Source organism: Pinus tabuliformis, chromosome Q (assembly GCF_031772625.1).
Source record: "Pinus tabuliformis cultivar Carrire ecotype Pingquan chromosome Q, CPIR1, whole genome shotgun sequence".
In the NCBI taxonomy this organism is placed as follows: Eukaryota; Viridiplantae; Streptophyta; class Pinopsida; order Pinales; family Pinaceae; genus Pinus; species Pinus tabuliformis.
Window position 1 is genome coordinate 1,340,658,539 of NC_142296.1, and position 17,305 is coordinate 1,340,675,843.

A 17,305-nucleotide genomic window follows, 5' to 3' on the forward strand; every position below is an offset into this window, starting at 1 on the left:
CTTGTTAAAAAAACATGATGTTGTTAAGTTAGTTTGATTTGATCCATTCAGTGGATAAGTGATGCAATGTATCTGGTCATATGTGCTTGTTGTGTTGAAAATGTATTTAAGACCACCAAAAACTATGAAGAAAGGATGGATCGACAAATACAAGGGACAAAATTTAGTGTATGTTATGATCTTTTTCAGTGATTAATGAAGAAGACCAGAGTTATTTCTTTCACGGATTCATGTGTCAACATATGTTGGTGATGTGTTCTCCTCTGTTCTTATATGTCCTTTTGCTTTCAGTTACTCATACTCCATTTCTTTCAGTTATTCATAAATCGATTATCTTTATTATTTGAAAGAGGTTAATTAAAGCAGATTTCATCTAAGACAGGTGCTTTTTTTTCCTCTCAAATAATCTTCATGCTTTAATTTGAAACCGAGTATAAAATTCATCCCTAGATGCTTTATGCTTAGTGGGTTGTAATATTGTTTTCCTCCACCATATACTACAAATGATTTTAAAGATCCAAAGTGTTGGCTATCTTGCCCTTAGTAAAGAACTTCTCACTATCCCATTCTAATCACTGAGATTTTTTAAACAAGGATGCCCAATGCATGTCTCTATCACTTTGTCATTAAACTTTTAATAACACAAAACAAATTCATTTCTCTTGTGCTTAAGAGCTAGCCTAAAATCTGAAAAACTCAGTTGTTTAATTGATTGAAAGACCTTACAGAGAGAACCCTCTCTAGACCAGAAGGGCTAGATTTTAGTCCAAAAGAGGTTTGTGGTTACCTCTGGGATTTCTCTCCTCAGTCTGGAGAAATTTACGGAGTGCTAACAGTAGCCATAAGTCCAAATTCCAGAATTCACAAAGAATGGCTTGCTCGAATTTCTTCAAGCAGAGAACATATTTTGGATATTTTCTTCAAGGTGTTTCATTGCAATTCCTAACATTGATCATTGTAACATGTGATTTATTTAAGAGCTTGTACAGGGATGACTTTCAAGTTAAGTGATAATTCAAGGGACCTTGCAAAACTCTTCTGCCTTTAATAGATAAGAGATAATATGACATAATTTTGAAAGATCAAGTTTGTAATGTCATGCTTCTGAGCATCACCCTTAACTACGAATTTGTTAAGTTTAATAGCTATCATGAATCTAGCATTAATCCTTACCAATACATCCCTAAGAATCTTCAGCTTAGCAAGAATCATTAAGGACAACAGGTATCAAGTCATCTTTTCACAAGATTTCCACAGGCTATCTTTTCATTTTCCATAAACTCAATCAAAATCTTGACTTAGGTCTGAATTTAGGCCTTCTTCACTTGTCCCAAAAAGGTCGATCTTCACCACATAATAGACTCAGAATGGGCTCAAATATTAACACTTGCAAGGCTCAGACTTCAAATCCTTGCTCATTTCCATAGGGATCACTGTTTCATAGATATAATAGGCTCATACTTGATCACTTTCGAACCTTGTTTCACAGAGAGAAGAGGCTCAAACTTGTCTATTTCACAAAGATGAAGGATCTTGAACTTGTTACCTTCTCAAAGAGGTCCAGACTTCCACAAGCTAATTTCAGACTTCTCATAGAGATTATAAGCTTCGGAATTGGTCACCTTCCACGAATGTAGAGAGCTTGCAATTGACACTTTCCACAACAAACAAGAATTTTCCTTAATCTTGACATGGTCAACAACCTTGATGCAATGAATGATCTTAGCCCTCGATCTTCTTACAAATTATGGTATAGGATTTCAGCCTTCTACAAACACGCTTTTTGTTCTTTTTGCAAATTAGCACTTTTTCGTACTTAGGCCTATTTAGGGCTTCCTCAAAAAGGTGATCTCAATGCTCTTTTCTTCACCATAGCTTTGATTCCATGTTGATTTTTTAGTGCAATCAAGATTAGTACATTTTTTTAAATTAATAACTACTTCCAATGATACAAATAGACTTCTTTAGTGCATTCCAATCATTACGTAATTATACATGAAAAATTCCAACCATTAATTTGTTCAATAGAGAAATAGAGATCACAGTAAAACAGTGAGACAAGGAGCACCAGAAATTGGGTCAATGACCAAGGAAAAACCCACAACGGGAAAACCCATCAATCTTTCCTTGTGAGAGAGAGTTCAATTCATCAAAATGTACATCAGAATATTCTAGTCAAAAATACCAGTGTCTAACCCAATAAATGCCAAGTCAAATTAGTCAAATGAGAGAGAAATAGTCAACAATGGTCCAAGTCAAATTCTGCAATAGAGGGGTCCAATTTCAACCTGAGGCAACTAGTCAAAAGGCTGAAATTTGACCTGCAATAGCCTAGTCAAGATGCCATAGTTGACCTGGTCAACTCTCAATCAACAACCCAGAATTGTCTTCGATCAAACCCAGTCAACAAATCACAGTAAACTCGACCTCCAAGATTAGTCAAGAACTCAATCAAACAACAATAGATAGTTCTAAGTCAATGTTGGTCAAACAAAATTCAAATACCTGGTCAACGCGTAATGAATCCTCTCCTTCTTCTCCTCGAAACTGTGAACAAAACTGCTAGTTTCAGATCGAATGGATGAGATGGAGGGATGACAAATGAGGTCAAATGAACACCAATTTATATGAGTGCTAGGATGGTTTGACCTTGGGGTCAAACCCATTCAATGAGTGGGGCCGACTTGTGCAAATGGCGTTGACTTGCTCAACATATAAATTTATAATTTCTTCTTTGATTTTCCAATGAAAATATCGATCGTAGCTACCACTTTTCAACACATTTTCCCTTCTATGCTTGACTAGTAGGAGCCAAGTTCTCATCTTCACCCTTCTGCTAGTCGACTAAAGATTCCTCCTAAATCTCCTCCTAGATGAAATCATCCCATAACCTATCAAACTTGGGAAGTGTTTCCCATGCAAAGATGCCCTTGATGAATGGGGCCCAGGGCTTGGTGAAACCATTCAAGGCCATCCTCACCATCTCTTCATCTAACATAATCTCCCTAACTATTTCCAATCAATCACGTTCTGAGTGACCATAGTGAGATAGATGGTCATTGTATTTGATTTGGTTATCTTGATGGTTCTAAATTTATCCCTCGACACCATCTTCATGTTCGCATCACTGCTTTACAAAATATTTATCAAACCCACAACATTTCCCTTATTGATGTCTTCTCAAATAGATGAGGAATCAACTGATCCTTCACCACATCTATATGGTCCTCATGGCCTTTGCATCATTTTGTTGATGGACGACCAACATTGCTAGATCGATTGGTGGGGTTAGTGTGGTATTTGCAAAATGCCACAATCCATTCTACTTTAAGAGTAATGTAACCCTTACCTTCCAAGGGATGAAGTAAAGGCAACCTCCAACTTTTCCTCAAACCTCAAATTGGTTGCTACCATCTTCAAATCATAAAATTACTAAAGAAAATTTATTGTTGGGATTTTGTATCTAAAAACTATGAGAATTTTCATTTCCTCTTCAGAGTATAAAGATTTGATACCAATTTAAAATTCTAATTACATATCTGATTTAATATACCAAGTAGATTATTAACCCATTAAATTTAAATATGAATCTGCTAAATAAGAAGTACACTAGTATTTTAACTCAAAAAAAATCAACAGGACCAAACACTGGAAATAATTATCACCCATAGAAATTTACCCTCCAACTGAACTTCAACTTTATTTATTAGAATAGTGAGGGCTCCCTAACTAAGAAAATGACCAACAGAGAAAATATGGAATTTGCAGCAATTAAACTTGGTTGAACTCAACTAAAAAAAACCAAAGTTGCAGAAAATCACACCTACACACTGTTGTAAAAATGTTGGGTAGACGCAAGACCTCCAAAACTCACCCTGGGTAGCCTCAAGTCATGCCCTATTCGTTTCCTCTACCTTTGCAATTTTGTTGCCTGAAAACTCACTCAGTCTCCACTGAAAAGTATGGTCAAATTTGTCTTCAGTTGCTAGTTGTTCTTCTCTCTTATTGTTGCTCATTTTCCTCTTCACCCCAGCCTGGATTTTAACAATCATTGTATTCCACACTCACTGAGAGATGTTTTTCCCAAAATTGTGCCTTCTTCTCTCCTTACGTTGTCTTTTGTAATTCTATAATTGAGTTAAACCACTAACCCTAAACTCCAAAGTGATTGATGGCTGAGGTTAGATCTCACCTCACTTAAGATCAACAATTGAAATTAAGTCTAAGTTACTAATGTAATTAACTTACATTTCCCGACTTTCATAGCTCAATAGCCGACATTATTTAATTGACTTTAATTAATGTGTTTTTCTTAAGTTAGACTTAGGAAATATAAAAAACAACTTAATTAATTGAGGCTAATTAAGTACATTTTCTAAGTGAGACTTGGGATGACTCCTGCATGCTTGACACCTAGCCTATACAAAAGCACCTATCTGCTGCTAAACTTCCACAAATACACACAAATCCAACACCCTCACATAAAGCAAGCATCTAGTTTTTCAATCTCTCACAAGGTAACAACGTCCTCCCAAGAAAGTGTCTTGGCCTTTTCACTACCCCTACCCAATTTTTCACGAAGCGAAGACGTTTTTTTGGAAGTAGGGACACGGAAGCGCCATTTCCCAAAAATCTAGGAAGCGAAGCGTCTCAAAAGCATGTATATGTGTGTGTGTGTGTGTGTATTGCATTTATATTAAAAAAAACATCCAAAATACCAAATTAGTGGTAGAAGATATGGAAGCATGCATATTTGTACATAAATCAATACAGATATGGCATCCATTGAACATTAATAATTAATTATTCGAGCATCAACCATCTAGAATCTAGATTCTTCTCCTCTTGTCTAGCCCTTGCCTCTACCTCGATTATCTAGGGATATTAGTCAACACTGCCCAATTTTGATCAAACTACCTAACCCAATCCTTAAATATGGTAGAAAAAGCTTAACATGCTTGATCGATGATTTTGACTTGATTGAAAGGTAATTTTTTGCTAAGGGCATGACAAAGGAGTTCAACAATTAACACCGCCAACACTAGGGTACATATAGGGCTTAGTGCTCTTGATTAAATGCTAATCACATACCATCATACATGATATAATCTAATGAAATGCCACAATCCCATTGATCTTGAATTCCCGAAAACTATAAAGTCTTGCTAAATTTTGAATAGGATAAGAAATTCTATTTTCTCCATATGAGGTCTGATGAGGCTGGAACCACTCTCAAACATCTTGAGTCATTTCATGGCAATGTTAAAAATTTAAGTAAAATGATGAAAATGAAAAATAAAGGAGAATGTCACTTTTACTTTAAGAATTTAACATTACCATGAGGGAGCATCTAGGAAACATCTAAGGAGCATCAAAGGAGCACCTTGGGAGTGTCCGAGAAGCCCCAACACAACTTAAGTCAAAGAAAAAATAAAAAAATATTTAGAACCATGTGGAACCGCTTGTCTCCCTTCAGATCAATGCCTGATTGGCCGCGGATCTAGGGAGGATCCGTCGTTGGATCCACTGTTCGAAAATCCGAAACCGTGCATTGGGCCAACATGGTTCTGAATTTCCGAGAACTATCTTCGCCGGCCCGATCCGCAGTTCCGAAATTCAGAACCGTTGATCCGACGACGGATCCCTCACGGATCCATACAAGATGTGATTCTTGGTTTGGATCCTTGGGGGCGGGGGCGCTTTGTGCAACACTGCCCCTACCTGAATACACTTGGGGCAAAATTAGGTTTAGGAGCAAAAATACAAGTGTCACAAAATGGGAAAAAGTGAAATAAACTCATCCCTCTTACGCTTTTTATCCTAGCTTAACTTAGGGAGTAATCCCCTTCCCAACTTACTAGGTACTAGGACTAAGCAAGCCATTCTCATTGAGAAAGAGTCCCTTCCCTTCGGCATGATTTTCCCAACTTAATTAATATTAATATTCATCTAGACTGCTCCAATCATGTGACCCAAGTCAATGTAGGTGCTAGGAAACAATTCTACATAAACATAGCTTTCTAAATAACACAATAATATTCTATCAAAACATGAACTCCAATGCATTCTAACTTTTCAATTATCATTAAAGAAATTAAACTCAGTGAATCATCAAGAACACAATTGTCAAAAAGATAGTGATCAAAGGAATAATGAGGACAAACCATAAACCGATAAGTATCAACAATAAAGTATCGACAATAAAGTATCAACAATAAAGTATCGACAAAAAACCATAATGCACTAGAGGTGTTGCAATAAATAACAAGAAAGAACCAACACATCTTTAGAAGAACTAAAAGAAAATACTCCAAATAAATTTATTTTCTGAAAAAGCACCAGTGCTTCTTGAAGAAGAATAACTCGAACATGACAAACCATCAAATTTATATATATGTGGAGGAAGCACGTTTTTTTGTATCCCCACTTAGAGACCAAAATATATGATGAAATTCCACTGCAAACCAAAATTTGTACCCAACTCTGTTGACTCTCAATTAAAGTAGCCACGTGGGTCCATTACAAATAACAGCATATGAAAATTCCCCAAGGCATATTAAGGTAGAGGGTTCAAATTATGGACTAACTGGACATAAGATAAAAGCAAATTGTGCAGTTACAGTACAGAAGCGATGAGATTGTCCACCATTTTTTATAAAAACTAACCAATTTAATGAGTTTTATTCATTTACTAGAATTACGATAAGCTTGATGTATACAACAAATAGCATCATCAAGTAGTTTTTCCTTACTTTCACAAGATACAACATTGAAGAATTTATGTATTAACACACTAATCTCTAAACAACAAATCAGCTAGGTGGAAATCACAAAGCATTTTATACTAAATTATGCAAATGAAATTACACCTAATGCATGTAAACAATAAAGTGTTACGCTTCTTGTTTAAATTCAACAGGTCAAAGAATACCCGTTATTTAAGCTATCAAATAAACTTAAAAGGATAAAAAGCTAGATCGTAAAACTTGGGAAAAAGTTATTGAAACTAGCAATTTTGAGTATCGACCAAACTGAAATTGAATATGGATTTAAGCTAGTTACCATGCATAGAAAATCAATCAAGAGAAGATTGTAATCGAGCCTTGATCCAAGATTCCAGAGAGGTCAATTCCTCTGGACTTATTGAATGGTCCAGACCAGGGTAGGCCTGTTCAATAAAAATGTGAAATCATAATAAGTTCAAATGTTTCACTAGCATTTACACAACCAATTTATTTGGATTAATGAATGTACAGGTCGATACTGACAAAATCATATGTTATTATACCTTAAACTCACAACTAATACCGGCCCGTTCAAGCAATGGAGGTCCAGCTTGGGCAGCACTAAAGTCCACTACATCGTCACTCATTCCATGGAACCATGCCACTGGTGTCTGTAATTAACAACATGAGTCATAAATCTATGAATAACCACATCACCTCTAATAATGCAATTAGAAAATCAATAGTTGCAACGTTTACTACTATAAATCATCAAATAAAATAAAAGAGGGTGTCTTTACCTAATGAAGACAAACTAATCATGATATTTAAAAGATTTTCTTTTCAAGTGAGTTTTCTCTTTCTAGTTGAAGGGCATTGCATAGGTACAATTCTAACGCCGACAAATCCCCATTTTCCTCTTTGATTAAAAACCTTAATGAGTATAAAATGGTTGACTAATTAATAATTGACTTGTTAATTACTATTGATTGTCCTCAATATTTTCTTATTCATAATAGTGATTGAGAGTTATATTGGTGTATATATATATATGATTTCCTGATGTTGTATTCGAGGTGTGAATTATATAGCATCTTAGATGGCTTGAATAAATGGAACCCCTGCATTCTCCTGTCTTGGCAACGGATCAATGAAAGAGCACGCGAAATACAAATCCTTGAACCACCTCCGGGAATATCTCCAGTTAAATTTGGATAGAAACCAAACCTCCTAGACCATATCCAGGTATCTCGAGCATCAGTTCCAGGTCGTTTTGTTTCCCATTTTCAGATTAACCCACGAGGAGCCTTCAATGGTTCGAGTTCTAGCAGAAACGTGGTTGAAATCCCCTCCAAGAGTGCAAGAGGATTTGAGTAGCAACCTGGAACAGTTTGGCAGCGAATCAGAGCTTCTCTCTAGTGGCCAACGTGGTGTAAAAGCAGGGGATCATTTCCATAGGATTTAATTACAGTTTGAGTTGTTTATGTATTCTCAATATGCTATTTCTTGCTGCAATTCGTTTTGTATATATTCAATTTAACGAGAACGCCTCTAAGGAGGAGAATATTTTTGAGAAGAGAATACTCTTGACAGAGCTATAGACATTTTCCTATCTGATTTATAATACAAATGAGTTTTGCTGATTTGAACAGTGTTGTAGCTTGTTTTTGATTCACTGAATAGGCTGTTTGGTCCTAGGGGATCAGGGCCCACTCCACAGGTACCCAACTGCCATTACATAGCTAGATATATGTGTATCATAGTTTTAAAAACTGGCCAGGTTGAACCAGAAATCAGCCAAATTGGCCGGTCAGACCCTCTTGCCTGCTAACCGGAGCAATAAATCCAAAGCAAGGACCAGTTTGGTACCTAACCCGTCCTAACCAGCCAGGTCCATAAAAAACCGGCCCCCTTGGAATGAGCATGCACTGGTTCTAAAGCAAAAGACTTGTTGTTGGTTAGAGGGATTGCAAGTCTAAATTGTCCACTCACACTGCTTGGGATCAATTCCTAGGCTATGCTGCGGGGATCCACACCCCCCTGGCTGCCACTCACGAAGCACGATCCAAACGGAAGTGCTCAATGAGCGACCATGAAATACACTCCCCCATCGCTCCCATTTGGGAGCAATTTTTGGGAGCGTGCTACTGCAAAAAAGAAAAAAAAAATAAATAAATAAAAAAAGATTGCTCCCTAGCTTTTCTTCGGAAAAAAAATTTGTAAAGATGTTCCAAAGGCAATTCTTATTCAAAGAAACAAGAATTTTTTAGTGGGGCAGCCTAATATTCAAGCCTATGGCCCTATTATTGATATGTAATTCATGGTAATGTTAAATTATGTGACATTCTCCTTTCTCTTTCATTTTCATCGTTTTACTTCAATTTTTAACATTACCATGAAATAACTCGGGATGTTTGAGCGTGGTTCAGACCTTATTGGATTTCATATGGAGAAAGTATTAGATCTCACTCAAAACCCAGCTGACTTATCAATTTTTCAGGATTCCAGGATTGAGATGATTGCAATATTTCCATCGGATTTTGTCATGTACTAGGGTATGGAACTCGTATTTAATCAAGAGCGTCAAGCCCTCTACGTATGTTGATGTTAGTGACATTAGTTGTTGAAATTCTCTATCATGACCCTACTAAAAATGTACCTATCACTCCAACAAAATCTTGACTTTACATGCTACGTTTTTTCATCTTATGTTAATGATTAGAGGGTGATATTAATGACAAAGATCCCAAGATAGGCAATGATTTTGATGATATGTAGGTGTTTGTTGTAGTATGATTTTTTTGGATGTTAGAAGCCATCTAGAGCCTATTTGTTGATGTATTTTTAGTTCAGAGATAGATTGCACTCGATGCTATTTTGGTTATGTGCACCCTTACATGCTATATAAATGAGAACTTGTAATTTGTGGATGTGTGGTTGATGAAGATTATAACTACTATGATTGATGTTATATGGTTTAATCCATGTTTTTATGTTTTCTATAACTAATTCATCACTCTACATGCTTTTGTTGAGACATGCATCAAAATACATAAAAATATATAATACAAAATTCACTCCCGATTCACTCTCGACCCAGAAACTTCTGAAAATTGTCGCTCCCCTCTCCCACTTCCAAGCAACCTTGTTCCCAGGGGACAAATCTGATTGATAATTAACAGTGTAGTGAGAAAGATATTGTTATGGTGCTCCAGCTTATGAGCTTACTTATTGATAAAGAGGGGCATGTATTTAGTATATACTGATAAATAGGCAAGCCGAGAACACTCAATGGAACAACAATATGTTGAACCCTCATCAAAATGTTACACATACTCTTGATGATTAGAAACAATGAGGTTTATACATGTCATATTGATGCAATTACTGAATTATTTATAAATAAATAGGTAAGTTGTGCCTATAGAAGGGGAAACATTAATTATGGCAATAGTTTTACCTTTACCCGCATTATTTGTACTCCACAAGACGAATAAGTTCTAACAAAATCTAGGAAGTATTCTATCATTTGATTCTTATTCTTTCTATTACAATCTATTGGTTGCAATGTGGAAAAAGTCGAAGTCGGGATTAAATCGGCAAGGGTCCAGAAATTGAAAAAGTCGTTAAAGTCTAGAGGTTTTCGTTGAGCACTCGAATGGCAAGATTTTGGAGATGGGGTACACTGCCACCATAGCTTGTCCACCAAGCATCTACAAGTTAAAAGAAAAATGAGAAGCATATAAAAAAGGTTAAAACATTGAAATTCTAAACTTGAAGCAAATTATGAAGAGACAATGAATTATGAAATTTGAAAGTTGAAAGTTGAAACCTATGTTGCACGAAACTTCTAGGAACCTAGCGTCTCGGGTCGTACCCATACTCGAAACTCCGAAACTCCGTCGAAACTCAACCATCATGTAATCATCTATGAGAGTTAATATGGACTTCGTTTTTCTTCTAAATTGTCATCTATATGTCGTATTCTCTTTTTTTCTTGCAAGATAATGTGTTATTCACTATATATATATATATATATATATATATATATATATATATATATATGATGTTTCAACCGATGTTTCCATTTTTGGGAGGTAACATTTCTAAACGTAACCATTTCGGAAACTACGAAATGTTTCAGCGTTTCGTGAAACTTAGCTTGAAACAAACTGAAGCTTACCAGCCATTTTGGTCGTCCTATTCTTAATAGCCATGGTAAAACCAAATGTGCCACCTGCCATCCTATATATCTCCATTTCTTTAGAAATATCTTCATGTTCTTGCTTAAATGCCACCATCCTCTCAACACAAGTGAGGAATCCATCCATCACCTCGGCATCAAATTTGAAACCATAGGAGTATGAAAATGCAGGGTTGAGGTAGATACTTGTAGCATGAATGGAGCGATGGAGGGTATTGTTCCATCGCTCATCAATCACTCTCCATATGACCTGTTGTTTCTGTAACCCCTCGTCTCCCTTATCTTCATAATAAGCACGAATGGCTTCTTTGGCCCTATCCATGGCCTCATACAAGTAGCCCACTGCAGGCTTTTCTCCATCAACCAACCGAAGAACCCTTACCAAAGGTTCTGAAATGGCACACACCTCCTCTACTCCTGCCCAAAAGCTTTGATCATATGAAACTAGTCTGCATATGCCCTCTCCCTCTAGTTTGCGGCTAATAGATAAAGCACATCAATCTTGTGAAATAAACATGCTCTTCACATCCCGCATAGAATTCGATAGAGACTGAAGAGATATAAAAGTAGTGGCAGATCGTGTAATGGCAGGACGCACCAACTCTTTGTTATTGGTGAATCTTCTCATCAAGCTAAGCACAGATGCATGATTATATATAAATTTTGTTATGCTCCTAGATGATTCAACAATATCCCTCACAAGAGGAATCTTACCTATATCCTCCAACATCAAGTCAATACAATCAGTAGCACAAGGTGTCCAAAACAAGTTAGGATACCTCTCCATAAGCAACCTGCCAATAGCAACATAATTTGTAGTATTGTCCGTTATGACTTGGACAACATTTTGTGGACCTACTTCCTGAATGAAGATGTCCAAAAACTCACATAATAAACATGCATCTTTAATGTGTGCAGATGCATCAACAAATTTCATAAAAATTGTCCCCTTGGGAAAACTAACCAAGAAGTTAAGAAGGGTCCTACACTTTTGGGTCAGTCCAACCATCTGAAATGACTGTGCATCCAGTGTGTTCCCATGATGCCCTAAACTCCTCCAATCGTGCAATCATCCTTTTCATCTTGAAGAAAAGGCCCTCTCAACTCTGCAAAGGTAGGGGCTTGTACCCTAGGCCAATGACAACAACAACATCAAACATAGGTTGGTAGAATGGGTTTGTCTTGGCAATGTTGAAAGGAACATCACTCCATAGAAGACACTTATTGACCAACCTGCCAGCTTCTGCCTTTTCCTTTTTTTCAAGTGTTGATTTGATGCCAAGTTGTGCACTAGGTGTGGTTCTAGGAACAAAAAAAGATGAGAAAGCTGAGGGGTTGGGACATGTGGGTGGCAAAGGTGATGCTGAAGAACCACTCTCATTTCCCCCCACTCTTGAGGCCCCTACAAGTTGTCTTTTTATTGCTTCCTTGGTGTCTTTTCCCTCCTCTTTATCCATCAACGATTTAAAGGCCTGTCTGATGATTTCTGGAGATGGATTTGGGCAAAGTTCTATATTTTGCCCCGAAATTTGCACAAATGGAATTTACTTTGTTGACACCCCTTGACATATGCTTGCCACACAACTTGCAAGTCAAATACATTCTATTGACCCCCCCATATTTGGGTATAGTATCAAGTTCACCATATTCCCACATAGGGTCCAAAAGCCTTGGAATTTTGTTTGAAACTTTGAACTTGAATTTGAACCTGGGCACAACAAAAATTGAAAAAAAAAAAAAAATTGTCCATCACATAAGAACCAAACACAAATGTAATTGTTGGTTTTAAATTTTAAATGCCTCTTCTCACTCACTTGAACACACTCAGATTCACTAAACAAGGGTTTGAATTTTTGTCATTTGATTCTTGAAAGTTGAAAGTTGAAGTTTTGATTCAATCTAGATTCTAAACAATGTTTTGATTCAAATTTCTAAGAAAAAATAAGCTAAAAACAAACTAATAGAAAGATTTAAGAAGCCATTTATGTAACAAAGACTAAGAGAGAAATTAAAATACATACCTGGCAGCAGCAAATCGGCACCTTGAATCTCTCATGTTGAGTAGTGGACAAATCTCCAAATCCACACCACAAAACTAGCAAATCTCCTCTTGGGCAATGGAAAACACCTCCTCTCCACAGGGACGAATGGCAGCAAGAAGAGTGAAAAATGAGTTTTTTTTTCCTTTTCCCTCACTTATCCGCGGCCTAGGCGGGCTCCATGACTTTTTGGATTGGATCCGAATTTAATCCTGACTTTTTCAACAGGGAAAAAATCGCCAAAAAGTCGGCCGATTAAATCAGCTACTCCAAAAAATCGGACTTTGTCGATTCAATCGCAACTTTTTGGTGACTTTTTCCACACTGATTGGTTGTACTATTTATGTTTGATGTGTTTATGCATGTTCTAACAAATATGTTTCATAGTTAGAAGACTCACCAAAACTTGCCAGAACTTGGCAAGTCAACTCAGCTTAACCTAGTGTTGGTTGAGTTGACCATCCTCACCAAGACTCACTAGTTGTGTAGCACTCACTAAGTATAGGGAAACTTGATGAGTTTTTATCAAGCAATCAAGTTAATGTAGAAATCTGAGTTTGATCCTCATTTTGATATTGATTCCATGGAGTTGGGGGGTGTTGATCGCAATTCAGATCTAGTGGTCGAACTAGGAGTTGAAGGAAGCAAACCACGAAGACCAAACATGGCACATGATGAGGGAAGCAGTAGTCATGCAGCTCAAAAAACTTGTGCTTCTAGTTCTCTAGGCCTAGTGTTGTTCTTGCTATTGTTAGTATTGCTACTAAGGCTAGAGAGGAGTTTGAGGAGTCCTCAGACTCTGAGCCAAATGATGTCTATGTAGCTTGGTGATTATCCCATGTGTAGTAGTGGTGATCAGTTTGATGAGTGATCATTTTGATTAGTGATTTGTAGTAGGCTAGTGGCCTAGTAGCTTGAGAGTAGCATTGTTTTTGGGCTCTAAAGGACATTTAGAGCCTCATTGCTTATGTATTTTGTTGATGATATGTAGTGCACTTGGTGCCATTTTGATATATGCACCCTTACATGATAAATAGATGAGTTGACTTTGCATATTTTGTCTCTAATGGTTTGGAATCATGTTTTGTAATCTTAGAAATAATCCTTTCATAAAATATTAATTATTTTATGTATTTTTTTCAATTCCAGTTTTTTGAATCCAGTTTGATCCACTTCTGGTTCGAATCTTGATTAGATAGGTGGTCGATTTAAAACCTAGTTCCAATTTTTAGAACTATGATGTGTATTTATGCTTTTATGAGCATTTATCTTTATACATGTTGTATGATCTTCTAATTTAGTGATTGTGTTTGTTGACTCTATTGGAGATTAGTGTTAGTTTCTTTGATGGTAACCAGTTGATTTGAGTATGTTACAAAGCAAGATTGTCTTATAAAGTATGCATATGCATCAATTTTTCAAGTAGCCATAGACTTCATTTGAGATCAACACTATCCTAGTACTATTTTTAGTTATTTCTTTAATATGCTATTTTCCAACAAATAGAGTAGAGATTCATTGAAACCTTTACTATTTTCAACTTTATAAATACGTTGTTGAGTTAGAATTAAACCCTCTCTTCAAGGGACTACTTTCCCTAAACAGTCAATAGAAATCCTATATCCAACACAAACAGTGCATGGTGCCTTGAAAGTGACTACGAACCCATGGTTGACAAGATAAAGTGTACAAGTGCCCAAAGCCAAACTCAAATTATATATGAGCAATAATACTAACAACACACGAAGGTTGAGAAATATTTGAATGAGGAAAAAAAACGAACCATTGTGTATAAAAGTTCATTTTGATTTATTCACAGGCAGTGTGGATAAAAACTCATTTAATCATTTGTCAATTCAAGATCCTCTAAAAAGATAAAAAAAATTCAAATGCAAAGACAAATGGATATCGCTTTGCTTTAGAAAACTCTGATTACAAAATAAGTATGATAGCCATTAAAAAAATTTTGAGGTAAAAAATGGATCTTAAAACAAAAATGTAAACAAAAGTCGACTTTATAAGACACAATAAGATTCAATATAATGATGTCAACCATGGGCGATGATTCATCATTTTCGTAGTAAAATAGTAAAAAGATAAAATTAAAAAAAAAAAACTTTAAAACTACTTTATCAACTTGTATTTTACACTTATCTCCTTACGATTTTCCTCAAATTTCGAGCGGAAACACTCGTTGGATGTCGAATTTAACTTTGCATCCAAGACTTACCCATGTTGCATACTTCCAATGGACCCTACTACACGAAAAATGTGAAATACATGAAAAAACGCAATTGCAATCATGTGTTTGCAATCACGTTTTTTCATGTATTTCACATTTTTCGTGTAATCATGTTTTTTTCATGTATTTCACATTTTTCATGTAGTAGGGTCCATCGGAAGTATGCAATATGCAATCACGTTTTTTCATGTATTTCACATTTTTCATGTAGTAGGGTCCATCAGAAGCATGCAACATAGGTACTCCTTGGATGCCAGGTTAAATTCCACATCCAATGAATGCTCCCACTCGAAATTTGAGGAAAATCGTAGGGAGATAAGTTGAAAATACGAGATGAAAAAATAATTTATTTATTTTTTCCCTCCAAAACTTGATGAAATAATCTAATCTTATTTTATTATTTCTTTATTTTATAATATACCTTAGGAGGCCCATTTAAGGCCTCAAAATTTCTCTAATGTTTAGAGAAAGGAAATATGCCTTAAAAAATATTGTATTTGTATTTGATTCCTTGAATTTGAGAAAGACAAGATCAAATTATTTGTAACCATTTCACCCGATAGCCAACTATTGTGAAATAATAAGTTAATCAAGGAGGTTAATAAATCAAAGTTTGATATGACGAAACTTGTATAAAATTTCTGAACTAACAGGGACATATCTCTTTTGTAGCAATATGCACTACATGGATTTTAAAATAAAATAAAAAAATTAATGCGCTTTTGCTCTACCAAGGAAGTTTGTGTAGATTAACTAATATGATATTTGATACTCCTGATTGAATACAACATAATAAAGAAGAACAAGGTTTGAAGCTCGTAGTGTATCAAGCACTAGGAATGCAGTCCAATATTCTCTAGATTAAGGATGCTTCAACTCAACACAATTCCATGTTGTTTATGCATTATAAGCCCCAAAATGACATTATGTTTTCTAATTAGTTGTTAGTTATTGTCATTTATGTTGGAAAATTCAAGATTGTAGCTTATTGATTTCAATTTTCCTTAACCTTAATATTTGCTTGTGAGCTTTATTAATCTTATTTAAGTTTTTTAGTTAGATCTTTTCATCAAACAAATATCAAGAACAAAAACGAAAACAACAAAGGACACAGAAATTAAGCTCTCCGCCAGGGAAAAACCCCTCCAAGGGGAAAACCCATAAAACTCTTCTCTTCTTATAGAATCTACTTCAATTGAGATATAAAGACCCAAACCCAAACCAAGTCCTTCTCCAAGTACCAAGTCATCCCTTCTTCAAGTCTTTTCTTGATTCTACACCAACCAACTTTTTTAACCGACAACTTCAACCTTCTAGCTTCAATACTACAACTTGTTCTACAACTTTGATCCCACAATTTCAGCCTTAAACCTTCTATGGAAACCCTAATCCAAACTCCTCCTGAGACCTTCCTAGAGCAAGACAACTCCTCCCAAGGTCAACGAGGTCAAGGTAAGGTATTCTTCCTTCCAGCTACAAGATACTGCACTTCATCCTACTGCAACTCAGACCTGCAACTTCAACCTTCTTCTGCAGCACCAGAAACCCTAGAATTTCGCACGTGTGAGAGAGATAGAACCCAAAACAAATATTTTTGCTTCCTTCTTGGATTCTTCTTGCCTCCCAGACCTTCACTCTCTTGTCTTGCTTCCCAGTGAAAGATCGAACTTTCTCTTGTGTGATTAAACTTGTGGATGAGTGTGTCCTAAATGAGGTCGAACTGCTCCTTTATATGTCCTTTCCAAGGGGTCGAATTCCCTCCTTTAGGCTGATTTGTACTTCTGGAGTTTCCAGGGCTTTCTAGACTCAAAAATAGTTCTTTTTACAATTACATTTTTCCTGGCAGGGTCTTATAAACATGATGTTGACTCCTTTGACTCATGACAATAAATCCTAAGACCTAACAAACCCTATAACCATGAAGAACATGCTTTTACCTAGAAGACCATTAATACAGAGCATGAAACAAATGCTTTAATAATAACAACTTTTCTTTTCTTCTCTTGTTTGTGACATAGGATACATATTGAAATGAGTACAACAACAATTATGAAGATTGAAACTAGTTACATTTTCAACACTCTCTCTTCACTAG

General features: G+C 36.0%; 1 protein-coding gene across 3 annotated transcripts in view; it reads right to left on the reverse strand.

Moving 5' to 3' along the window:
• LOC149224819 (putative carboxylesterase Os04g0669500) overlaps positions 1–17,305 on the reverse strand; it is a 378,827-nt gene that overhangs the window by 70,421 nt on the left and 291,101 nt on the right. For 2 of the 3 annotated variants that reach the window (XM_089386291.1, XM_089386289.1), the window contains exons 5-6: positions 7,289–7,396; positions 6,818–7,168 (exon numbers count right to left, since the gene is read on the reverse strand). In XM_089386291.1, coding sequence (XP_089242417.1) covers positions 7,076–7,168; positions 7,289–7,396 — 201 coding nt within the window. In that variant the 3' untranslated portion in view covers positions 6,818–7,075. Of the gene's footprint in view, positions 1–6,817; positions 7,169–7,288; positions 7,397–17,305 lie in introns of those variants that run through there. The other variant, XM_089386290.1, reaches the window with a different exon arrangement.